The following is a 26,434-nucleotide window of genomic DNA, read 5'->3' as shown; positions in this document are numbered from 1 at the left end:
CCCTTTTATTTTACTGCCAAAAGTCCACGTGGCAAAGGTGCATATCAGCATAGCTAAGCTTTGGGAGTATTTGGATGTGGGGCCTGTGTGGGGTATGCAGGTGGTAAAAACAAGGCAACAGCTCTGACAGTTTTCTTCTTTTGTGGTTCCTAAACTCTGCAGTTTCATTTTGCATGCATGAAGACAATGCCAAGCTTTTGATGCTAATTTTTATGTTTAGTTTAAAGAGGTTTTTAAGCAATTAGTCATCAGACAAATGTTCACAATCAGACAAGTTTTAAAGAAGTTACTTTATGTTTCATGTGAATGCCTTACTGCTCAGTTTAAAGTCTGACAAGATGTTCAAGAATAGATTAGTACAATACTTCTCCCCAGGTGCAGGTATGCCAGAATCTCTGTGGACCAGGGTTTTTCAACGTCCCGCAGCAGGTTGTAGATGTTTCCACACGTTTCTCTGATTAAAATTAATTGGATCGCCTCAGCAGCTCGTCTTCACATTCTGAACATTTAATTAATTAGAGCAGGAGGGCTTACCTACCATTGAGGTCAGAGTCCAGATTTTTCTGTCATGAAGGCAGAGTCTTTGGGGTTTTTGTTTGCTTTTAACAAGGCTGGATCTTTTAATTCAATCTCTAATGATATTCCAGACAGCAAAATCAGGCTGAAACAATATTTAAATGACAGACAAAAGTACTAAAACTTGATGTTCACTACTGTAATAAACATCTCATTGCCAAAAAAACTAACAGAAAATCAGTCAACTGAACCACAGCATGAAGCTCCTCCAAATTTCATGTATTAGATATTTATTTTTTTAATCCTAAATAAAAAGAAGATCTGCTCTTTTTCCTGGAACTTAATGTTGATCTTGTGATTTAGATTTTCAGCTGAAATATTAAATATTTAAACCAAATGAACCAATGCTGAAATTGGATCTAACAAGGATGTGAAAAAAATAACTATTGTTGGAGTATACAAATACTTATTTGCCTCACTGTATGTTAGATAACATTCAGTTTGTAAAAATTACCTTGTATTTGGTCAATGGCATTTGCAATTTCCACGAGATCATCGGTCAGTATAGCTGCATTTTTCCTATTGCAGTAAAAATGAGAGAGATTTATGTGCATTTGTTGTGACAAAAACATGTTTATGTAATGTATACAATTATGAATTTGGTAAGTAACAATTTTGTTGCAGCATTTCTCTGTGAATTTTGTGCAGAGGATGCATTAAATGAGGTGCCATTTTACGCAGGTTATTTGCACAGAACCAGAAGCAGAAAGCTTTGATAAACAATGAACTCATTACCATGGTGATTTTAGCATTAATTTCCGCATGAAGGTTTAGTTTTTGTGATCCTCACATAGAAAAAAATGAAGCCTTGCTGCTGTAAACTTGTTTTTCAATGCACCTCTCAGGTGATTTGAAGCAGGGAAACATCTAAAAGAAGCAGCACAGTAAAATGGAAACAAGGAACCATGATTTAGACAATGAAAGCAGCATAAGATTCATTTCAGTAATCAGGTTTTTTCTCAGCGCAGATCCTTCTCCTGAGACATATCAGGACGGATCACAGCCCTTTCTCTTTGCCCTTCTCAAAGGCTGAAAACATGTAGCTCTGTCTTACAGCAGCTAAGACCAGAAATGAATCAATAAATTTGGCCAAATCCTGTTTTCTATATCTCCCAACCAAAGGTGTCATTTTGTGTGCAAACTCTCATTTAAAGCTGTAATCTGAGTGAGTCACAGGGTGACGTTTCGTTTTCATCGGTAAGGTGGTCAGTAATATTCAGTCAGTTTCACTCGCTCCGTTTTACTGCTGTAAATATTGACTAGACGCACCAATTTGCTTAAAATAGTCCCCAACTAATGCTTGCACTATTCCCTACTGTTTGAGTAACTTTGATGTAAAAAAGCAAAACCCAGAGGAAACAAACTTCAGTGCACAGCTGCTGACACGCTGCTTGAGTCTTTGATAACCACATTCTCTGTTTGTTTTCATAAGAACTTGCATCTCCCATTGGCTGAAACACAAGATGTTGTTAAAATATGACAAAAATCAGAAACACGTTTGACTTTTATAACTTTTCCTGATAATAATAATAATATTTAAACAAACATGTTTAACTTTTAGTTTGCTTTAAAGCCATAAATTGGCAAAAACACCAGCCTTCATGTCAGTTTACCACCTGTGTGATAAATATGCATATTTAGCTTCGCAGCCGCTAATTTTATCACCTTTGTCCCCGTTAATGACCAGTTAAATCAAAGTGTTTTTTTTATTAACACAGAAAGTAGTGCTATGACACCCTGAGCACAAACTCGCCTTCGTGCTCACATCGTCCACCTGGTTCCACCCCGTCAGTGTGAGAATCCCCAAATGATTAAAAGCCCAGTGTAACTGAGCTGAGATCTGCTGTTAATGGACCACTATAATCACCATACAAGTGTAAATCTTCCAGTGGCACATGGCACGTTTATGACCCTACTGTTTCTATAGATAAGTTGTAATTTAAATGGTTGCTGCTGCAGCATGTGTATTTATATTCCTCTAGATTCGGATGTAAATGTCTTTTACTGTAGATGACTCCATGTATAAAGAGTAGAACGTGATACATTTATGACTGTAATTTATATGAACAAAGGTTTTACAAATACTATTGCATTAACAAGTGGGAAATTTGCTCGGTTTGAATCCTGATGCCACAATAAATATAAATGCTGTAATACACTGGACTGTATACACACTACTGTAAATGTTTAACCACTGAAATAAATACAGATACTTAAACTGTTTGTGATTTTTCCTTTTTTTTTTTTTTTATTAATTCAAAATTGTATTGACACATTGCTACGTACAGGTATGTACAGTTCCTTCAGGCCTGTCTGCTCCACGTTGTGCATATGCAACATTTGTGTAACTGTGTTTTGCTCTTAAACTGGGGCATGGCCTCATTTCTGTTTGTGTCCACATGAAAGAGCGCTATAAGTAATCTGTTTGCCCTCCAAATTTATAAAATCACCCAAATATAACAAAAACAGGGTGAGAATATTTCTTCACTCCTGAATCACATCAGTATAATGCAAACAATATCTACATGTTTTATATTTATAATGACAGAAAATGTTAAGCTGTTCCTGACTCCTGCGGGTCAGCTGCAACCATTAATGTGACACTGGTTGGGTCTTATGAACGGCTCCTGGGACTCCTTCCTGCTCCTTTGCAGCTTTGGCATGATGGGAGGTGGAGGCTGACTCACAGTAACGTGGATACTTCTGTCTGGCTGCGGATCAAAGAGAAAATCATGTTTCTGCAAAGTTGCTTCACAGTTATGATATCACCTTGGTGCTAGAGTGTCTAACAAGTAGCTTTTATTCGATTATGACAGAGCTGGTAAAACATAAAAAGTGTTTCTACAAAACTTTCGCAATGGTTGTTATAACCGCAAACGTGTTTATTTTTTATGGAATCAAAAAACCAAAACAGATGGCAGCAGTTTGGAAAAGTAGAAAACATCTCGGACAAACTCCAAAAGTCAGTCAAACAAAATTCTTGAATGACTTGTATTGATAATCAACATGAAAGCTCGAAATACCCTTTGTAAGGACACAACCTCAGAAAATGCAAACTAGGTGTCTGTTTCATTTCTTTAAATCAAACATACTATGAAATAAGTTTTTCTTCTCCAATTTTCACACATTTATGCTGACTACACTACACACAGCTTTGTTGCATCAGAACAATGAATTCATGTGATATTTTTGTTGTTATTATTGTTATTTTACAAAGTAGTTGTAACTGCTTGAAAAAAAATGTCTTGTATAACTTTTACCTGGGAAAGTTTTGGTTTCTTTTGTTGTGAGTAACAAGTATTTCAACATTGATTGTAATTGTTTATTGGAGATTTAGTTTAGAATAAATAACTGGGCAACAAACCAGTCTCCTCCCAGTGACTGACAGTTCTTCAGTGTACTGGTTACACTCCTCAACCCGTGTGCCATTTGCTGCTTGCTTTGAAGGTGCAGTGTGTAACTAGTTTGACTTTTAATTAGCAAAAATCAAAGTTGCTTTCAGAAATATGAATTTTGCAGAAAGCAAATCACAACTGTATCAAAATGAAAGCTTTCTCGTAGCTTAGTTATTTATAAATACATATAGCGGCACACCCAACAGAAGGCTGCCATGTTGCATTGCCATCTTTGAATATGGTAGCTGAAAGAGGACAAACTTCAAAGGGACTTCAAAACTTTTGTGGAGGATGCAGCTTTCGTTGAACAGTGAAATTGATTCTGGCGGATTCTGGTCCCGAGCCCCCCCCCCCCGCCCTGCATGTTTTATAAGCAACCCTACTTTAACACACCTGAGTGAAATAAAGGGCTTATTATGTTAACAGGCTGCAAAGAACTTGATGAGGAAGTTCAACAATCTGACTCAGGTGCTTTGGAGGAGGAACATGTCTAAAACATGCAGGGCAGGGGGGCCTGAGGACTGGAATTGTGAAACACTGCTCTAGTCACACGGTTTCACATGGAGACATTCGCTATTAGCAGTAGCTTCATACAAAAGACATGGAGGGCGTATTGGAACTTATCTGCATCAATAACGAAACAGAATTATGTATCGTTCTGTACCTCAGTCCCCTGACGGGACACTCTAACTTGCACAAGATGTTGACATTTTCACATATGTGACTCCGCACAGTTTCGGCAGAGGTAATAATGCCTACATGGCAGGGCACCAGCGAGCACGACTCAGATGTTTGCATTCAGTTAGCGAACCACTAGATGGGAGTAATTCTCACACGGTGGGGCTTTAAATTAAGTACAGAATACTTCTATAATAGAAATTTTAATGCCGTTGGAAAATCAAGTCAGATCCTGGTTAACACATTTGCACTCACAGATCTAGATAAACTGAACCCGGTAATAAATAAACAGGAATCCAAATACATTAAAACATTGCTGAAGTTGACCCAGCAGATCTGCATTTAATCCAGTCAACAGACTTCATTCTCACTAAAATAATGATTTAGGTGGACATTAATCCTACCAAACAAGTTTTTTTTGTTGTTGATACAGGATGATACAGGATGAAGTTTTGCTCTATGTTTTTCTAACCTTTCATTCTACAACTCTGCAAAATCATATAAATGTAACAAAATAACACAGTCTAACCTGCTGAAGATGAAAAATCCAGTTCTGATAATCCTCCATGCAGGTGCAGGAAACCTGCAGAGGCTCCATCAGCTCACCTATGACAAAAACATTGATTACATGAAGTGAGTCACTGTGTTTAGTTTAGTCCATTCAGACTAAATGTGACAATAATACTTTTTGCCAGGAAATGTGATGATGTCACATGTGTACATATACCTATCAGCTCAAACTCCAGCCGTCCAGGTTGGGCGGAGCGCTCTACTGCTTTGGTGCTATGACGGGCCAATCTGCCCTGTAAGACACAAAATGAAAGAAAAAGAAGCTTTCAGGAAATTGTGCAGGTACTTAACGTAATCACACATTAACTGTGCGGTAAATAATTAATTTTAGCAACTCAGTGGAAAACATTAAATGATGTAGGTGGCTGGCTTGAGTTGCAAAATGTTCCACCCACCCTGCACGCCATGTGACAAAAGAACAAACATGGTGTAATGATTATATGGACACAAAACTGTGCTGCACTGGCTGAGGAGGTGTTATTATGGATTTTTCCCACAGAGCGATTTTACAGTACCTCATATTTTATGTTCAGCCTCTTGCTGTCAACAGACAGCAGCAGCACATCTTGAGGAAATAGAACCATCAGTCGTTCTTGGAGTCCCTGCCAGATCAAAACCAACAATAACTGTGAGTCAAAGCATTTCAGACAAACCACTAACTAAAATGGTTTTCTCCATCAAAGTCTGTTGTGAAAATTTTGGCAAGAGCAGCAAGCAGCATTTTGAAGCCACAGTTAATTTAAACATGGGTCTGGTTCATGTTGTTTTGTTCATCATTTCTGGGAAGAATACCACCACAGTCTCATAGTTGAGATATAAACCATAAAAACTCACTGTCATTCACCAGTTAACCCAACATGCATGTTTTTGGGGTTGTGGGAAGAAGTCAGAGTATCTCTTTGCATGCAAACTCCACATAAAAAGGCCCCAGTTGAGACTCAAGCCAGAACCTTCTTGCTGTGATAAGACAGCACTAACTTCACACCACAAAGTAGCTCTAAAGGTTCATCTTCAAATAAAGTAGCTTAGAAAATAGATTTCAGTCCTGTGTTGCTTGAAGTCACAAAACATAACATGATAAATTCAGATCATTTGAAAATAGAGTTTTCCTACCTGTCGCTGTGTGTTGATGATGTGAACAATAGAAATGTATCCTGGCTGACCCATGTGCTGTATGGGGGAACCCTCCCACTGCCATATCGGAGCATGCTGCAGGTATTTCTTTAGCTCTTCTCTTTTCCAGTGCTCATCACATGGTAACTGGTGGAGAATCATTAACAATAGATTAACTATAAATTATCCAGATCCCATTTCTATAAGCAAAGTTGTAACCAGATGTGCAACAGTTAAAACATCACCAGGTAGGACAGAGCACAGTGGGATGGACTCATTGGCTGCATCATGGATTTGTATCTCCTGTCTTCTATGAGCTGTGTCCATCTCTGTAACTCTGCAGCGCTGGAACAAATAAAAATCTTGGAGTCCACCACTGCACCTAGATGACAGATAAAACATAAATAATACTGAGTACTTTACAATGTTCTACCACAGCTTAGGTAGGTCATTTCTACTGACTCACTGCTGATCTCAAACATGTGAGGGGAGTGGGAAGCGTCAAGATCCAGGGAGATAGGTTTGAAGGAAAGTCCAGAGAGGGGAAGAATGCCCTGCAGAATAAGAGAAGAAGTTCAACTTCATTGGCATGTTAATGCCTGCATGTCACTGTCATAATGCAGTAAAAGGAAACATTTTTCATGTTTAACATGCACCTGTGTGCTCAGATGCAAAGAATAATGCACATGATGTCCCCACAAGTTTACTAACTGCACATTTTCACCAACAAGCATGTTTCATAAATACCATTTAACATATGGAAGAAAATGTGTAGTGAAAAGAATACCTCATATACGAAGTCTTGTCGGGAGTGGTCGAGTGAGAGGATCAGTAAGTGAAAAGAGAACAACACCATGAAGCGTTCAGCAGTTTCCTGTGATGACAAACATGACTGGAGCATTAACAAGCACCCCCACAATTTCACAATGTTTATCTACTTTCTCTCTGATCAGACACCCCATCAGCTGCATGCTGAAGTTTATATATATATATATATATATATATATATATAAACTTTTAAGACTTATCTTTTTTCATTTTGTGCATATTTCAGCATGTGTGTGTGTGTGTGTGTGTGTGCGTCTTGAAGACTTGCATGAGTCCACAAGGTTACTGTTAAACCCAACAAGCTTTAAATGAATTTTAGATTTGTCTGCACAGCTTCTTTTACATGTCACCATGTTACCTGTAAGTAGCTGTTGTAGAGAGACAGCAGGGAAGAATGTATGATTTCTCCATACATGTGTGCAGGCTGGCCTTCCCAACCCCTGACTGACTGCTGGGAGTAAATCCTGTGGTGGAGCTCCTCTATGCTCCTGCCCCACAGCACCATCTACAGACAGAAAAAAAAAAAAAAAAAAAAACATGAGCCAATAGCTGCTATTTCTGACTGTTTCTAACGGAAACCAGTGGATTTATTCCTCAATAGCTACCAGTATTTTTTCTTCAAAACCTTTCTAGGAGCTGCTCAATTTCCACTTTTCACCACGCCATGTCACACATAGAAATATTTTGTTTGTACTGGTTTTATACAAAATAAATACATGGCCAAGAAAAAAATAAAATATAAAATCAATTAATCTGCAGGCAGTTGGATGTAAATGTGTTATTTACATTGTTTTAAACATGTGCAAGCTAATGTCTGTGTGCCAGTTACTCCTCCTAACTTTATTTCCTGTAAAGTTTGAATCACACCACACAGGGTCTTTGTCATGGAAATTCCTACAGTGTGCACACACACAGTCTGGCCTCAACACAAATAACAGCGGAAACTGTTGGTATTCATCAGATCATATCTTGTCTCCATCTGTTACGGCACTAAAAAGTGTTAAAGTGCTGCAGAAGCACATGGTGTGATTTGGGTGTGAAAAGCCATTACTGGTGGCTTTCTTACATAACACAGACACACACAGCACAGGTTTACATGACCTCTTGTCCCAGGTGTTGTATCGAAGGCTTGCGCAGCAATGGAGGAAGCAGCTGCTGCTCATCTCTGCTGTTTCTCACCGACAGCTGAAGTCTGGTTTCTCCAAGACTCCATACCCTGAAAACACATGCGTGTGCATTAAAACACGCTATCAGACATCAGTGTCACGTAGCGGCAGTCAGTGCTGAGCACACAGCAGTGTGGTTGTTTGCTTTGTGGTCTTTTCAAAGCACAGATGTGGGTTCCGATCTGGGGCTCTCTCTGCAGTGATAAATGATAAAACGATGTGTTACTCTAAAAGGTCAAAACTTTTGTCATATTTTTGATTGTTTTTATTTGCAAAACAGGTGCAAAAAGAAGAAGATCATTAAGAATGTTCAGCATTAGATTAAATATGTATTGTTGTCTGCACTCCCCCCTGCTAACCAGCAGCAGCCAGACATAATCAGATTATGATAGTCAGAGGGGAGACAGACCCACATGCTCACCCCTGACTGCCGCACTTTGTAGCCCTTGCACACTAAAGATATCACCGTTGTACCAGAGTGATACAGAATATCATAAATTAATGTGAAGTGTTAGAAGTATATTTGCAGATTTTATGTGCCACAACTCTTGAGCGAATTGAACAACCCTGGGTTTTTTGGATAAGAGGATTCTTAAACAAAGCAAGCCTCGTCTCCAGAGATAAATTTAACAAGAACCTGTAAAAATGTCACATTTTTAAATCTGACAAACCAGAGAATTACAACAATGAGCCAGTTGCACAGATGATCATTTAACCATCTCTGAAAATCTTCCAGTACATCTTTGATAGTATGCTAAACAGAAAACAAGCATGCAAAGATGATATAAGTGAGTTTAGGTATTTATTTACATCCCTGTTTGTGTTTCGGACACTTGCAGAAGCAGCTTATTATTGATTATTGTGGATGGTAAGATGGATTATTGAAGTATTAATTGTTTGCAGATGCACATTGCTCTCATGTGACCTTGAGTTAAAAGTTTCTCTCCAAGTAGTTGGACATATTTATCAGCAGAACATCCAGGTACATCATATTCTGTAATATAATGTACATGACATTCGGTATACAATTAATAAGTATTATGTGTGAGCACGGCTGTGAATTTTTCTGTACATTTGGATCAAGGAACATATTTGCAAACATGCAAGTTTGATAGTACATCTGAAAAAAGACACATCTTTGTCCATCATAGATTTCAGTTATACATGGGTCACAGTCAAATGCTGAAATAATTAAGCAGCCATAGAAACAGTAGGCTATCTTGTAATTAACCTCTTGCTAATCCCTTAGCACCAAAGTGAGCAAGGATTTGTCCTGCCCTTACTCTGTATTAAACCTCTCCACGCTTCTGCCATTGTCTTACAGTAATCTCTTAATCACATCAGTGCAGCATCACTAACTTCTCAAGTTCATGTTGAGTAAATAGGAGCCAATTAGTTGTTCTGTGCTCCTTTGCTTCTGGATTCTGATAAGTAGGAATCCCAGAGATGCCTGTTGTTAAGCAGGTGTTTTAATTCACTGCAGAACTTTAAAGTTTTCTGTCTGGAAACGTATTCTGTTACTGTGAGAGTAAACATCTCATGTGCATCCTGCAAATTAAGCAGGTGTCTCTTGTGCTTTACACAATCCCTTTTCAAAAGGACAACACATGAAATGCCACAGAAAACCACAGTCCTCTTTTTTTCACTTCACAGACTTCACCACTTCCTCCTTCAGAACTCACAAAGCCGCATGTAAACATTTAAAGAAGCCTAAAAAATAAAAATTTGGATAAATATGTCATAAAAAAAACAAAAAACTGTCTATTTCACTATTGTTTTATTAACTGGAAATGTATTATTCCCAGCTCAAAGTACGTTGGTAGATGTGTGAATTCCCCTCCAGTTTTATCTACTTTTACACAAATCTAAACTTTATGTATACAGTTTGTGTTCGTGCCTTACCCTAGATTATCCCCTGAAAGTTCCAGGAGTTCAATCTCATCGGGACCCACTTCGTCCACTCCAGTATGCCTCTGGGTCACACTGCAGCATCCCATGACCGATGAGGAGTCTGTCCCTCTCAGCCTCGTCTCAGCTCTAGTTCACACACAGAGCACCATCTGCCGAGGCAGTCATCCAAACAGTTTGTGTGTGCCACATTAAAACCAAAGAGATAGCATTAAAAAAAAGGGGGGTAGTTGGGTTTAAAAGAGGATATTGTAACTAGGAGGAGGAGGTGAGTTGGCTAAGCTCCAGTTCCTCTATTTGCCAGCATGTAGTTTATATTTCTGTGGAGCCCAGAAGCAAAAAAAAAAAAAAAAGAAAGAAAAGTTGAACCACCTCCAAATACTTGAGGATAAAAGTGTCGGACTTTTGTCGAGTTGCAGCGCAGTAGTTGTTCCTTCCTTCCTGTCAGTTGGCTGTCTGCACAAGACTGTGCAGCTTCCTCACTTGGTTGTTTTACTCTTAAACTCATGCTGCGAGCTTGCTGACGCGTCAGTATGACAAATAAAACCTCGTTGTGTTGTTACTGAGGAACAAGCTGACCAAATGAGAGGAAAAAAATATTATATATTACACCTCATTCCCTGGATGCCTTCACTGTCCGTGTTAATAAACATGTTGATGAAGCAAGCATTGTGTTGGGAAAGATGTGGCTATGTCTGTCTGTCTGTGTTTGCATGCATTCAGCTTGAACATGGATAGACATATAAGATCATTATGACTTATGACACAGAGATAAAGGGCTGCAGTCAAAACAAGCTGCAACAGCTGGGAAGTGGAGTTGCATTCTGATCTTCCTGGTTAAAAACTAATGGTAGGGTTTGCCAATGAAATGATGCCACTCAGTGTATGATGACTGATGGATGTATTTTTAATTTGACACTTATTTAGGAATCAAAGCTGTTAGCAGAAAAATTTAAGATGCTTAATACAAACAACAGAACAAAAGGGGACATTGCTTAAGACAGAAACATTCTTTATTGTCATCGGATTTTTCTCAGCAGTCCTTAAACACAGCCTTTAAAATCTACTTCCATGCATCAAAGTTCCTCATTTCTATTGTAGTCTAAACTCTTCATCCTTTCTGAGTGTTTTGTCTCTCTGTTTGTCTGCACACACAGGAGGTCCAGAAGGGGATTTTGCCTCAGGAGAGCTGCAAACTGAGCTCAGAGACACGGTTCTCATCTTTTCCTGAATCTTTGAATCAGTCATGCCATCTGTAGTCTTTGAATGTTGATCTGAGATGCACTTGTTCAGTTCAGCTTTAGATCTTCTGTTCTTCCTTCTGACAGTCTGCGAGCTGTTGTTACTGTTGTGTAGGTAGGAACGTGCACACACAGATACAGTGTTTTGGTTGAGAGGGGAAGTGACAGTGGTGGTGGAGTGGACAGACTTTGAACTCCTAATTTCTTCACCAGTTGCTGAAAAATTCCCAGAATGATCAGAGGACACCAAGGACAAACTCTTGCCCTCTGTCCCAGAGTTACATTGTCTGGGATCAGGCTTTTGGCTCTTTTTCCGAGTTTTCCTGGAGCACTCACTGTTTGTCTTCCTCTTGCCGGTGGCCAGTGCAGAACCAGGAGTTAAAACACCATCATACAGCAGCACAAATGCCCTCTGGTTTGCCAAAGGATGGATTTTCTGCCGGAGACGGCACTTGTTGAAGATCTCCAGTGTTAAATCTAAAAAGAAAGGTAAAGGTAACAACAAAGCAATGTCAGATCACTCCATCACAAATAAAATTCATCCAAAAATCTAAGAATAAGCTTGCAGTCGTCAGTAAAATATAGCTGAATAACTATTGTTAAAGTATTTTGCTCTTGGAGTATGAATTATATGTCATAAATGACATGACTGGACAATAAATGCTGTTATTGAAAGGGAGTTGCTTTCACACAAAGGTTTCAATTCACTGGGATATTTTTTGTGCAAAAACCTGCTAAAAGTAACTAAAAAACAAAATATTTCCCTGTTATGGATCTATGAATTATAAATAGTCAACTTGTTGCTAATTAGCTACAGACCAAAACTAAATGTGTTACACAACAGGAACAACAAGTCGCAGACTGTCAGAAGAAAGAACAGAAGATCTAAAGGTAAACTGAGCAAATGTTTAGAGAGTCAAGTTCTCTAGAAACATTTTGTGCAGGTTGGGCTGATTTACATGCATTTCCCATAGGTCATGTAAATATCAGAGAAATTTCAGAATGATAACCGTAGTTTCTGGGCTTTTGAGCACGACTGAATATAAGCCGCACCTTTATCAAGCATGCAGCAGCTCTATTTCCTTCTTTAACAGCCACATCAGTTGCCTTAAACTTGAAGACCACATCATTTGCATTTCTGCAAGAGTTTTCTGAGGAGGGTGTGTGAATGCAGCCCAAAATGACTTGTTAGTCAATAATAATGCATACATGAGCCGAATCATTGTTTAAAGTGCAGGATTCAGATCGTGTGTGAAAAGCAGAGGCTTATTACGGTGGCAACTGACCTGGTTTATTTTTATAGTTTTCAAACGCTGTTCAGTAGGAAGCAGTACTACTGTAAAGTCCCATAAGGGCTAATGCAGACATTTTCATAATAATATTAAGCTATTGACGTGACTTGTTCCAAAGTTACTGCTTCGTTCGTTTCTCAGAACTATAATTCATAGTCGAGACTGTTAATTCCGCGACAATGTGTAGCCTGGGGGAAGTTACAGGTTTAGCGCCCCTAGTGGCTAAAAGTTACATGATATCTGTTTGAAATTAAATTACTTAAGCAAATCCTTTAATAATTTTTCACTACTAGAGAAGAGCATGAAGAGCAGGTAGAAGAACTTGGATGATGTAAAATGATGTTGATGTGAGGTCTGAACTAACCCAATGTCTCCACAACAGTGCTGGGTATCACCTCTTTCAACACCTCACAGTTTGTGTGGAGAGCTGGATTGCAGTTCATCTCCAAGAGCCACACCTACAGTATTAGGACCACAGCAAATCACAATTAATAAACACTTTAAAAGTTTGCTTCGGTCTAAATATTTACAAACCAACCTTGAAGTTCTCATCAACCATGAAGTCACAGCCAATCAGGTCAAAAAATCCCAGACGGGAGTCCAACTTGGACTTGACCGCAAAGAAACATTGGATCATGATCTGTTGCATTCGCTTCTGGTATATAAAACAAAAAAATATTGTTTTAATTATAAAACTCGTAATTTATTCATATTCAAGAGTGAAAAATAACTAATCAGACATGATATGAGAGAGCCATACTGTTTGCTTTCTTATTTTTCTAATTAATAAATTCTTTGAAGAAACAAATACATACTCTACATTGCCACAACAACCTTTATTTTAAATGCTCTACTGGGTCTCCCAGCAGGACAATGCCACCCACCACACTGTAAAAACTGCAGAGATGTAAAGACACAACTCAATGACAAGAAGAAATTGACCCAGCCACAGACGAGACCCAAAGGTCCCGTGTTAATGAAATGGTCATGAAGGGGAATGTTTAAAGGGGTCAGAGCAGCACAAGGGGGAAAATGTACATAATGTGAGGCAAGTTGGTTTTAATGTAGTGGCTACTCTATGTCAGTTTTTGCTAAGCAGGAGATATTATATTCTTGTTAACTTTACGGACTCAAAAGTCTGTCACAAACAAGGTTTCAGATTTCACTTTGACAGGTCAAGCTAAGAATGCTAAAACATGAGCAATATACTTTCCGTTACACAGTATAACTGCAGAGAAACATGTGCAATGCTTCATTTTTAGCAATAGGATGATGTATTTTCAAGCAGGAGTGAACTGTAAAACTAACTACAATCTTAATTAGTTTTAAGTGCCAACAACCATCCTTATAACAGTAATTGGTCCCTGAGAGTTACAACACACCGCAGTACTCACTGCAAAGGCGCCAAGCACCCAGTCCCTGGGCAGACCTTTGGCAACCTGAAACCTGTCATTGACGTAATTGTTGAAGCTCTCCATGGACCACACAGTGTCCTCCTTCAGCTGGCTGTAAAGGGGATTCTTCTTCTGCACATGCTGGAGATGGACAGTAGGGGCGCCAGAGACACATGAAACAGTTCAGCCAGAGGGAGAAGACGTGTGAGAAGATGGGCAGGGAGTGGTGTAACTAACATTAGATCCCTTTAGTCTACTTGGAAATGATCAAGATTAGTGTTATTAAAAGGTGTAACATGTAAATACTGAACACAGACACTTCAATTGTTCAACGTTGTTTAGAAGAACCATGTGACTGTGCTTTTTCTGAACAATGAAAAGTTTCAAAGAACTGTTTGATATCCAAATCGCTGATGATCAAAAGTCTGTGTGAGTATCCTTAGTTTGGGCTTTGAGCTGATAGCTTAGCCTTGACATCTTTATCTTGTCGCTTGTTTGGGCTTACCTGATTGGTAAGATGGGCAGAGAGATTTTTGGAGCTTGGGTTATAGAGGTCACACGTCAGCCGCACATATCCATGACGAAAAAAGACCATGTAAGGCGCGGTGCAAGCGATGAGAAGGTAAGCCCGCACATCAAACTTTCTCCCATTCAGAAGAAGTGGATTTTGGATGTAACTGAGGGGAAGATGTGAGTCCACCTTCTAAACAAACAGCTTTGACTGACAAAAAAACCTGACAAAAGTCTATGAATACTGTATAAATATTCAGGCAAACTTACTATAAAAAGTCCAGCATGCAAGTCTTATCTATAAAGGTGGCCGATAGCTACAGTGTTGATCAGTCTAGCATGGCAGTATTGTTTATGTACCTCTTACAGCATGTCACTTTTTGAGCCTAATCATTTTTTTAAAAGACTGTTTTAAAGAAGTGTTGCAAAGCTTATGGAAAAAAAGCTTAGCGAACTGAAATATAATAATTTTCTGCATCTTTGGAAGATGAGTTGGTGGAAATGGGAATACTGTGTTGATGTTCACCTACTGTTGGACAATCTGAGCTTGAGCCTGGCACCTATGTGGCCTCCTGCTGGCTTGGCTGTCCATGTTTTGCAGCTTCCGTCTGAAAGCGGCCACGTCCTCCTCACTCGTGAGAAGAAATATACCTCTGCCCTGGTTCATATCCGAAGGTTTACAGATCCACATCCGCCTCTCGCTGTTGCTCACACCTGGCACCAACAGTAATATCAAATAAATGTGACTGTGCTATTACAACTGTCTTTATGAAATTAATAATTGATAAAGTTATTGTATATTAATAAAATATTTTTCATTTCATATATATGCTTTTAAATAGATATTTGCTTAGTTTTGTATTTATTTATATTATTTTCAGCTTGTTACTTTCTGCCTTTATGATGTGAACCTTGTGCATTATAAACATTTTGCAGCTCATATCATATTTGTTTGCCTGTATTAAAAGAATGGATAAAGAAATCAGTGGTTAATTTTATCTCCAGTGTCAAACATTACTTTATAAAAACTTTTCAGTTTTGAAATTAAGTTTTGTTTTGTTTTGTTTTAGCTCCAGCAGCACTACGTTCAAATACTGCTGAACGTCTGATCTTGTTTGTGTCTCAGCCCTGCCCTCTGCTGACTCGCCTCCATGGCAACAGCATGCTCCCCTGGTGATTTTATCAGAACCTTATGGGAGGTGAAGTGCATTATTTTCCAACGTTTTCAACCTCTTGATTAAACAATCACCTGGGCAACTGTTGTCTTAACACCACATAGAACAAACATATTCTTTTCATGCATGACCAGTCAAGTTTGATTGATCTTTATGAAATGACGCTGCCACACTGAAGACAAATCCAGCTGAACCACTGTTGTGTTATTGTTGTATTATAATAGTGTGTAATAGGTTACCATTCGGCAGGGTGAAGAAAGCTTCCCTGTCTTCCCTCACATCCATGCGAAAGGTAGTTGGAAGAAACTCCTCCATTTTCAGCCTCCTGCAATGTGTGTGACAGAAAAAAGCCCACTTTGACAGATGCACTGTCCAAAAAACACTTTTAGAACAAGAAGTCCCAAAAAGTTTGTAAAATAATGATAAAAGAGGTTTTTTTTTTAACTGAACCAATGCTTAGAAAGAGTATTTTTTTACTTCAGCAGACTGATTTTAATCAAATTTTGCATCTCAGCAAACTAATTTTCTTGTCGGGGTAATCTTTAAAAGTTTTAGGCATGACATATGTGCAGATTTGGAATAAATTGATTTATCATGTATTTATAGCTTTAATTTCATTGTTATCTTTGCTCTCATTCCCATATGAATAAATTATAGCCATAGAATATAATGATTGATAAGATTTTAAGGTTGGCCATGGGTTTCTTTGACCTGTTTCTCTGTGTTTCCAGATGCTAAGATAAACTATGCAGTTGCACACATAGACATGAGGCTGACCTCTATTGAGCCACCATGGCACCAGAAAATGTGATTAATAGTACACTCTGAAATCTCTAAAATATCAGTCTGCATATAAACTAAAGACTACATTTCATACAAAGACAGCAAAAGCAAGGAAGACAGCTGATCGGATTACCTGCGTCCATGACCATGTTTGACCTTGCTGCTCACCCGCTCATACTCCTGCAAACTACTGAGGAGGCCGACCTTAGTGGTGAGCACCTTGTTGTTGGGGATCTGGTAAATTAACTGTTCACCTGAAAGCAGATCTCAAGTTTTTCATTTTGCAAAGCAGATTCATAACAGTCTAAATGTATTTATATATAAATCTTTACAGGTGTCTGTAAACTAGAGAAATACAGGTTTCAGTTTATCTGCTGTGTGTACATGGTACCTTCTCTGAAGTTCTTGTAGTTGGCTAAGGATTTGGTCTCACACCATTTGAGTTTGAAATCCTCCCTGTGCTTATTGTTAATCCTCTTCCATCCTCTGCTTTTACAGTAATCACTCACTCTTAAAAAAGAAGAGACACATTTATTCTTTTATGAAACTACAAACCAGAGGCCAGAAGTTTTTGGTGCAAAAATACCAAAACCACAACATGTTATGTCTTCTCTGTGGTAGTTATCAGCTCTTTAAGGATTTCTACTCACATCTCAGCCCCATTGGCTCCTCCAAAGTAGAAAAAAGGCCCAGGCCCCTGGGGCTCCTCCACCTGCCTCTCCCTCTTTCTGACAGGGTGGGAGTCGTTCAAAAAGCCCCTTGATTTGAACTTTTGTAGGTGACGTTCCACGATGTATGCACATAATGCTTTTATACATATAAACACAAATAAACCAAGAAAATACACAGTGTTAACAAAAAACATAATATATCATATGTTATATCATCATCATAATATACAACTTATATGATTTTAATGCACTATGACAAGAATCTAACTTTGGTGCAGAAGAGTAATTGAAGAGTTGGAAATTGTTTAAATTCTTCTTGTATGTTTATTACCAATATGCGTCATTTTGTCCAAACACACCTGTCTCTCCAAGCTGTCTCTTCTGGTCGACATATATTTGGGAAATTCTCATTCCCTCCTCCCGAGTTTGTATCTCCTCCCTCTGTACTTGTTCTAGTCCTCCCTCTGATGTCACTTCCTGTGTGTCGCTATGGTCAGCTGACAAAGGCTGTTCTGTTCCTGACTCCTCCTGCATTTGGCTTTCTGCAGGCTGCTTATTACCTACTAGAACCTCTGTCTCCTCCTTCTCTTTGTTGCAGCTTTGTTGCCTCTTCTGTCCGGTTTCCTCTGCCTGGCTGTCACTGGAAGGCTCCGTCCAGGACTCAGATGACATGACCTCACACCAGTGCAGGCCAGTAGGGGCAGTTATAGTTAATCTTACCTGGGTGGGTGGGTTTTAGGATGCAAACATGAATTATTTGTTTGAATCAGAGAAAACTGGTAATCATAAACATCATGAGAGGAAACAAATAAAACTCCCAGTAAAGTTTCCCTCATTAAATAACCTAAAACATATATTCATACAGGAATATAAGGATAATAAAGGCCCTTTATCTTAGTATTTGCACCTCATTAGCAGCCAATTGGATATTATTTTTTTTAAATAATAACGCCTGATTTTATACAAAAGTCAAGTATAACAGTAGACTAAAATAAACATTTGTACATTTTTCATTTTTGTTCTCATTTAAAGATCATATTGTTGAAGTTAACTAACATGTGCTAGTAGCTTAGATATTTAGCTTGTTTTGTTGGTGGTGTAAAAACAACATTAACACATCAAATTAACCATAGAAATCATGGGGAAAGTTGCATCACTTCATTGTCATTTTTGCACCAGCTGACCTACAGGGCTGGTGTAATGTTGTATACCTGTAACTCCAGTGTGATAAAGTGAGTAAACAGCTGGGATCTACTTAAATAAAAAATAAACTTTCTCAGTCTATTCTTCAACAACCTTGTAGTACAAAGGCAAGACAAAAACAAAACTCACAGACTTTTCAGGAGTGAAATCACATGCTTTGCCTGTAGTTTCATCTTCTAAAGTTAGGCATGCTCTGTCAAAATGAAAGTAAGCAAACTCACAAGACTAAAGTCAGCAATCACCAGTTACTAAGGAAAGGGGACCCTTGGCAACAGTTGCCAGTTGTAGATTGAATCTTATAGCAGCAGCTCACAACAAACTAACAACTTCAGATTATGTGTCCGTCATCCACCCCACCTCTAAGTTTAGCTTCATTCAATATTAACTGCCTGTTAGCTTTTGTTGTGTGAACCTTATGGTAATATGAGAGGTGTGTGTCAATCAGACTGGATTTACCAGCTTCTCAAGGTGTTATATACTGGCAAAGAGTGTTAATTAAATTAAATATAATAGAACGAAATCAAATTAAATAAATGCAATAAAAATACTTTCTTAATCCCAGAGAAAAATGTAATGTTATAATAAGATTTTTGTTCTTTGTTTTACTGATATAATTTACTAATTATTGCCTTGTGCTTACTTGTGTGGATAATGGCTGCAGGGAGAAATGATCTCCAGTGCCTTTCTGTCTTGCATTGGACTTGATGAAGCTTCACACATAACACACTCTTCACTGTATTATTCAGATATGTGAAGAATCAGCCACTATCTTCACCAGCTGCACCAGACAATCTCCAGTGGCTCCAGAGTTATTCTCGTTCCGGATCAGTTTGTCCCGTCTCTGTTTAAGTTTCTGGTTCTGATGCTGTTGCCTCAGCAGATGGCTGCGAAGCGGATTTTCCTTTCTACAACAGACTTTTAGAAGATATGCAGCATCTTGATGCAGACATTGAATAATTAAAGCTTCCTCGAAAATTTGTAAATGCTTCTATGTTACATTTCCAGTCCAGTTGCCCAGCTGAACTCTAATGTACTTGTATTCCTCCACCACCTCCACATCTTATCCAAAGGTGTAAAAAGTGTTGTTAAATCACATTCTTCCTGAAGTCAACAATCATCTCTTTTGCTTGGGTTCACTAGGAGGTGATTATTTCCGTACCATCTCACAAACTGGCCAGTTCTCTATGTTCAGTTTCTTGTACATCACCTATGGCCTGATGATATCACAGACTGTGTCTACGCAGCACCATGAAAAATACCGGGAATGCCCAAACCTGGTCCTCAAGGACCGGTGTCCTCCAAGTTTTCCAAGTGTCTTCGCTGCACCACACCTGATTCAAATCAGTGTGTATTTAGCAGACATGTGCAGAGCTTTTCCATGTTTGAGTCAGGTGTGTTCCAGCAGGAACACTTGGAAAGGACCAGAGTTCCCTGATATTGACCACCACTAGTATAATACAAGTAAACTCTCTGGGAAATTAATACGAATGAAACCTCATGCTTCACAGGGTCACTTATGAAGATCTTTTCCTATAAAGTGGCATTGTGTTCATATGGCACCAGTGTTCTTAGAAAGTTCTGCAAGTGTTCATACAGCTATGTCCGAAGAACATAACACTGCTTTCTCTGTGTTCTTTGCACTGTTTTTTTTTTTTCTCTGCCCCCTTCCTGCACTGCATCCTCTTCACTTCCTCCACAATTTGTTTGGGATTTTATGATATTAACCTGATTATCTTGGTTTTTGGAGAGTTTCATAAGTTGTTCCCGTTGTAAACGACTCTTCCGTCGCCATGGGAACTCATCAGTCTTGAAAGAGTCCAAAGTACAGAGAGAGCAGCACAGCCTCTGAACAAGAATGAAAAATTCTTTGTGAAAAATTAACTTGATGGTGATTGCCTTGAAAAAAGTTGATTATAGCTAAAAATGGAAAAAGTACAGTTGGACCTATCACCTACTACAGTTTGCTGCCACCATGCAGCACATTCTGTAGTGGATTGAAAAACAAATTAATATAAATAACAAAATGAAATTAATCTTAGAATAAATAATGTTTTCATTGGCACAGCAAAGTATGTTTTGCAAACACTACTACTACTTCAAACTGGTATCTATCTTACGCTTGTTTACTGATCCATTTCTATCTTTATTGTACAAAATCTACAGCTGAAGACAAAATCACAATTGCAACATTAAATGTAGTAAGTTTTAAATTCTCTAACGAAAAGAATTGAATAATTAATTTAATGTTTAATTGCTGGTCAGTCAACATACTATGAGCTTGAGAGACCCATGCAAAATTTTGTCTTTAAAGTCTTAAGTGAAACTAATTCAAAGTTTTCTCTTTTTTATATTGTTGTTGGATTTTATCTATGAGGGGTTCCATTTTCAACAAAAGCTGAAGATTAAACTTTTTAATTTGCTCATTTCAGTGTCCTACCTTCTTCAGAGGCTGGGAAGTTAAAACTTTCTGGATGGTTTTAAATTTCTGGAAAAAGCGGTTTTAAACAAAGCCTCAAGCCTAAATGGGTTAAACACTAATTCGCCCCATGAATCATCCTTGATTAATGCAGACATGATCATTAATCAATGTCTGTTCCCAAATCCTGAGGCAGGTATGCAGTTGAGCAACATAACATTTGTCTGCTCGCATGGCAAATCCACTAATCACCTTCTGTCTAAGTGATTTGACTCAGGAGGAAACACCCAGGCCCAGCTATGGTTGGCAATTTTGCATAATCTCCCCTCTTCCTCTTAACACTCATAATTGACAGGGGGTGGCTGCCTCTTTAGACCCACAACCCTTGCTGCTATATAATTATACATCCAGTAGGAACGGCTCACAGACCGAGGTAGTTGAAGTGTACATTCACAACAAAGTACAGTAGATTTGGAAAAAAAATAATAATGGAGTAAAATAAAAAATGTGTTTGAAACTAAATCTCTGACTAATTTGATTCAAATGATCTTTAAATATTTATCCATTATGAACAAAAAACTGAGCCAAACAAAAAAACTCTAAATTTTATGGATGTAATTTTGTCAGAGAATACAAAAGGAGTCATTTGTGTTTGTGTGCGTGTGTGTGTGTGTGTGTGTGTGTGTGTGTGTGTGTGTGTGTGTGTGTGTGTGTGTGTGTGTGTTTTCACCTACTGATTGCAAAATCCAATTTGACTCAACTGCTCATTTACAGCATCTCTCTCTCTCTATAATAGCTTGGTTTTCCTTGCAAACCATACAGAGTAAAGTAATTCTTCCTTTATTGTATATTTTAATATCAATGCCATCTGTTCTGTCAATTGTACATACATGGCTGTAAATGTTTGAGTGCAAAATGGCCGCGCTGAAGGGGAGCTAACTGGCAGTGATGCAACTCCAACAGCAACATCCCTGTTAGTAAGAGCTGGGCCTCCCATATTCCTGTTTAACTGGGCTTTGTACAGAGCCAGCGTCAGCCACACCTTGATAAAGAGCCGCCATCTGATAGACAAACTGTGCAAAGTGATGCGTGGGTGGACAAAGAGAACAGGCTTGTTTTACAGCTCTGTCAACCTCATGGTTCACCATCTGCTAAAAGGCTTTATGAGTTTGTCTGTGCTATAAGAATGTACAGGAATACGTCTGACTTTGTGTTTAAATCAAGCTTGCTGATCATTTTTCTTTTGTTTTACATTTTTCACTATCTAAAATGTATTTAAAAAAAAAAAAAAAAAAAAAGCCCCCAGACCTTTGATTTAATCTTCATCTGCTTGTTAGGTAATCAAAGTATTTCTCTGGTTTTCCTTGACCTTATCTTGTTGGTAGTGCTCTTCTCATATTCATCCACAGCAGCCACCACAGCTCACACTACAAACCACTTCTTCCTTTTTAACTTCAAACAAATGAAACACATCAAACAGAATACATCAAAAGTAACTTCCTGTGACACTAATAAGAATTTTCAAAGAAGCGATAGAGGACGAAACCACGAATTTCTAAATGTGGTCCTATGCTCTGTCGGATGAACAAAACCCATACTCAGCTGTTAATATATCATTATATAAAATTGGGTGTATGTGTGTGTTTGTGCCTGTCTGTCTGTCTTGGGGCTGTTACACCATCAGTTGTGTGTCTTTGGAGACTCGCCCATTCCCATGTCATCTCAACTGCCTGTAACCAGGAAGTGCTCAGCAATTACAGGGATGCAGCCTGCAGCGATGGTGTTCCAACACAACCCATTATTTGGAAGGATTCTCCTTGTCAAGGCATTATACTGGAAGAAATGGAGTTAAGTTACGTTGCAAAGAAAAGCCTGTGTCAGTAGGGCCTCTCTTTCTACTCCTATTCACGATTTCCTTACAGAATTACACCATTTAAAGCATGGTGGGGGCTGTTGTAATGGAGGGGTGACACGCTGTTCCCAGGGTTTCTATCAAAGACCTTGAATATTGATACCTCTACTGACAGTCCAAAGTGTAATTTTTGTCCATGGGTGCAGTTGTTTTAAGACACTGAGGTGTCTCCATCTGAGTTTTTCTTTGAAAATCCTTTCCAATCTTCCTTCTGGCTTTTAATATGCATTGTGCTTGTTACTGGGGAGGATTTACACAAAAGGTAAAGTCCTGGATTAGCGTCATTCAGCGTGTTGGTTACACCCTCCTGAGGTATGGATGTACACAAGAGAAATACCATTTCATTCTCAGAGGGAAAATGACTCAACAGTACAGCAAAAGACTTTGGCAAGAGCATAACTGAATAAGTTTAGTTGGTTCATAGTTAGTTAGATTATAGAGACAGAGAAATGCTCCAGTTTTAGCAGAGCCTTAAAAAACACCAACTGATGAGGACTCACCTCATCCTCTGCAAGCTCTGAACTCTACACCTGATAAAGGCCTGGCAGATGGCTGATCTGACCTAATCAACCACCATTACAACCACCACGCCTGCTATTGCAACCACAGAAGAATAACTGCTGCTATAACTAATACCATAAATAATAATAAAAACAAATAAATAAATAAATAAATCATTATTATTATTATTATTATTATTATTATTATTATTATTATTATTATTATTATCAATAATAATAAAGCAAAGACACATGTTTAAGCCTGTCTGTTGTCCTATAATCTACACTAAATACATTGGTGAAACTATTTTAAAAAGTTTATGATCATGTTTGATTTATTTTAGAGGAACATTTTCTAAATATGAAATAAATGTATTTATTTCATATTTATTTTTCATATTCATATTTTATTTCATATTTATGAAATCTTTCATATTTATAAAATAAATGTATTTATTTCATATTTACAGAATTTACTATTTATTTAGAATATTTTGACATTTATAAAGATGTGATTGCTATTTTTGGCTTACAATTATCTTTGCAAATGGAAAGAATTTTCAATTAATGTCAATTTTCCTGTAATAATTAATTTAAAAATAAATTAAACAAAACTAACAGCACATTTTGAAATATGTCTTTCTTTCTTTCTTTCTTTCTGTCTTATTTAAAATTACTATGTGTAGTTTGTATCTGAGGTATCCACCAAATCTTCTCTGGAAATTTACTAGCAGTCACTAAGAACTGAAAGCCAGTTCTGCATTAAAATCTGTTGGAGAAAAACAAAAAGAAATGTACTATCGAGCCAATAATGTTCTCGGTCTTGTGTACATAAGCTAAGCTATACTGTCTACCTGTCAGCTTTTGTGTCTAAAAACAACAGAAACTTAACACACTAAGTGTACCAGAAATATTAAGTAAAAAATTACATAACAAGTCTGATCAGGTACTTGTGTTTTAGAAAGCTGCTTCAGGGCAGCAGCAACTGTAAACTATGGCAACTTAGACTATTATTATTATTATTATTATTATTATTATTATTATTATTATTATTATTATTACTATAATTATTATTATTATTATTATTAACAACAACAATAATAATATTATCTTCCAACTACAACTTTGCACTTCTTGATGTCTGGCTTTCATTGTTTTAAACACCATTTAAGTTTGCTAGCTAAAAGGCTTTAGCTTATCTATTAGCATTAGCAACATACATACATGTATACACACACACACACACACACACACACACACACACACACACACACACACACACATATATATATATATATATATATATATATATATATATATATATATATATATATATATGTACACACACAAACAGACACATCATAATATTTTTAACTACCTACCTGTCCTCTCTTAGCACATGCTACCAGCAGACAGGGTTAGCTACTCTGACATTATGTTTCTGTAGCTTCACAAGTAGAATTGTGAATGATTGTTTTCTATCAACACATAATAGTTAACAATTTTTGAAGTAGTTTCTGTAATTTGCATATGACTGGCTGCGGGGTTAGTCATTGTGCTCCTGGGTGCTAAGTCAGCCAAGTGTTACCAATTTGTAGACCATAAAATTTTACTTGGTTTCTATAGCAACTGTCTCCAAGTTGGGTCAAATGAGAACATTGCTGTCTACAACATTTTGTATCTCAATAGCACAAATAATAGACATTGTGAAATCATTAAGAGAACATGTTGTCCTTATAAAATGTTAGCATGCTAAACTAGTCATATTTTTAGGAGCTGAAAATATATATTGTGGCTTTTTTGTCATTTTTTGGCATTTCTGTCATTTCCCACAGACTATTGTTTTGAAATATTGAGCTTTAAAAACTGCATTTCTACTGGGCTGCTAGTCTCAATTTAACTCTAATATGCTGTCTAAAACACGTATTTTCAATATTAAGGAAGCAACTTTGGAAGAAAGGAATGTATTGTTTACTAGGGTACATGAAATTCTTGCGTTACATATTGGTAACGATAAAAACTGTTTTTACAAGGTTCAATACTGGAGTCCGCTGTCTGTTCTGGTGCACACAGAGGACACAAAAGACTGTCCTGTTTTATTTAGTCATCTATTACAACTCTGCCTTTGCCACACAGGTGTGAATAAATCGCAACAGTCATGTCTACTTTATTAGTCTTTTTATTGTTTATTTATTTATTTATTTTTTGTTTGTTTGTTTTTTTCAGGTACACTGGTCAATTCAAACACCATCCGTGAATAGTTATCATGTAGTTCAGATTATAGTATGTCTTTGATCAATGGTCAAGTCTACTGTGTGCTATCTCCTTGTTGCATGTCAATAAATAACAAGAGTTTAAGTTGTAGTGCTTTAAGTTTTAATGTATCTCTCTCGTATATCTGTCTTCTGGTTAAAATAGCAGAGTTTGGTCTGTCTGGGTTCGGTCTGTCAGCCTTTTCCAAAGTTGTGTATTGTGACTTTCTGTCTGATAAAACAGTCAGTACAAATGAGGTTATTTTAGACTGAACCAGCGATAATAGACAACTGTATTCAAACACTATGCATAAAAACTGCACTTAGCAGCTTCTTCTGAGATCCATCCAAGGATAAAATGTTTTCTTTTACACTGTGTTGTTGAAGTATGAGCGTTGTTTTAAAATAATTTTTTTTGTGCCATGAGGGTATGCATTGATGCTCTTTCTTAACTTTAAGAAACGCCAGAAAGGAGCTGAATTGTGCTGAAGATGTCAATATGAAAACAACTCAAAATTCAGAAATGCTTATAATCGCTTTTTTGTAAAACTTTCATTTTCACGTCAAATGGACCAGCTTTTCTTTAGGTGGGTGAGGTGCATATAACTTCATCAGTTTTTGTTCTTGGCCTGACAGATCTGGTTGAGGAGCCCCAATGCTGCGATGCAAACACTTGCATGTTCTTGGCACTGTCCTCAGATCCGCCTGACCCAAACTTTTTACTGTTGCCATTCACAGCCCATGAGCTCATGAAATAGCTAATGCTGTAAACAATTTATATAGAATGAATGAATGAACTGTAATCTTCACAGGATCGTATCAGCTTCTTAATTATGCTGCAGACCTGCAGG

The 26,434-nt window shown here is 37.7% G+C and overlaps 1 protein-coding gene across 1 annotated transcript; it reads right to left on the bottom strand.

The window, feature by feature from the left end:
• Positions 1-11,326: 11,326 nt before the first annotated feature.
• Positions 11,327-17,972, bottom strand: ttll10 (tubulin tyrosine ligase-like family, member 10; the record flags this gene model as incomplete). Its single annotated transcript, XM_079238444.1, has 11 exons — positions 11,327-11,952; positions 13,132-13,225; positions 13,306-13,422; positions 14,162-14,302; positions 14,667-14,838; positions 15,202-15,385; positions 16,086-16,171; positions 16,763-16,883; positions 17,021-17,139; positions 17,280-17,436; positions 17,660-17,972. 11 exons carry the CDS (start codon positions 17,970-17,972, stop codon positions 11,327-11,329), a joined length of 2,130 nt encoding a protein of 709 aa, XP_079094570.1.
• Positions 17,973-26,434: the final 8,462 nt, after the last annotated feature.

This window comes from Telmatherina bonti (genome assembly GCF_933228915.1).
Source record: "Telmatherina bonti genome assembly, chromosome: 4".
In the NCBI taxonomy this organism is placed as follows: Eukaryota; Metazoa; Chordata; class Actinopteri; order Atheriniformes; family Telmatherinidae; genus Telmatherina; species Telmatherina bonti.
Note: the sequence above shows the minus strand (reverse complement) of the source record. Positions and strands in the feature narration are given on the sequence as shown.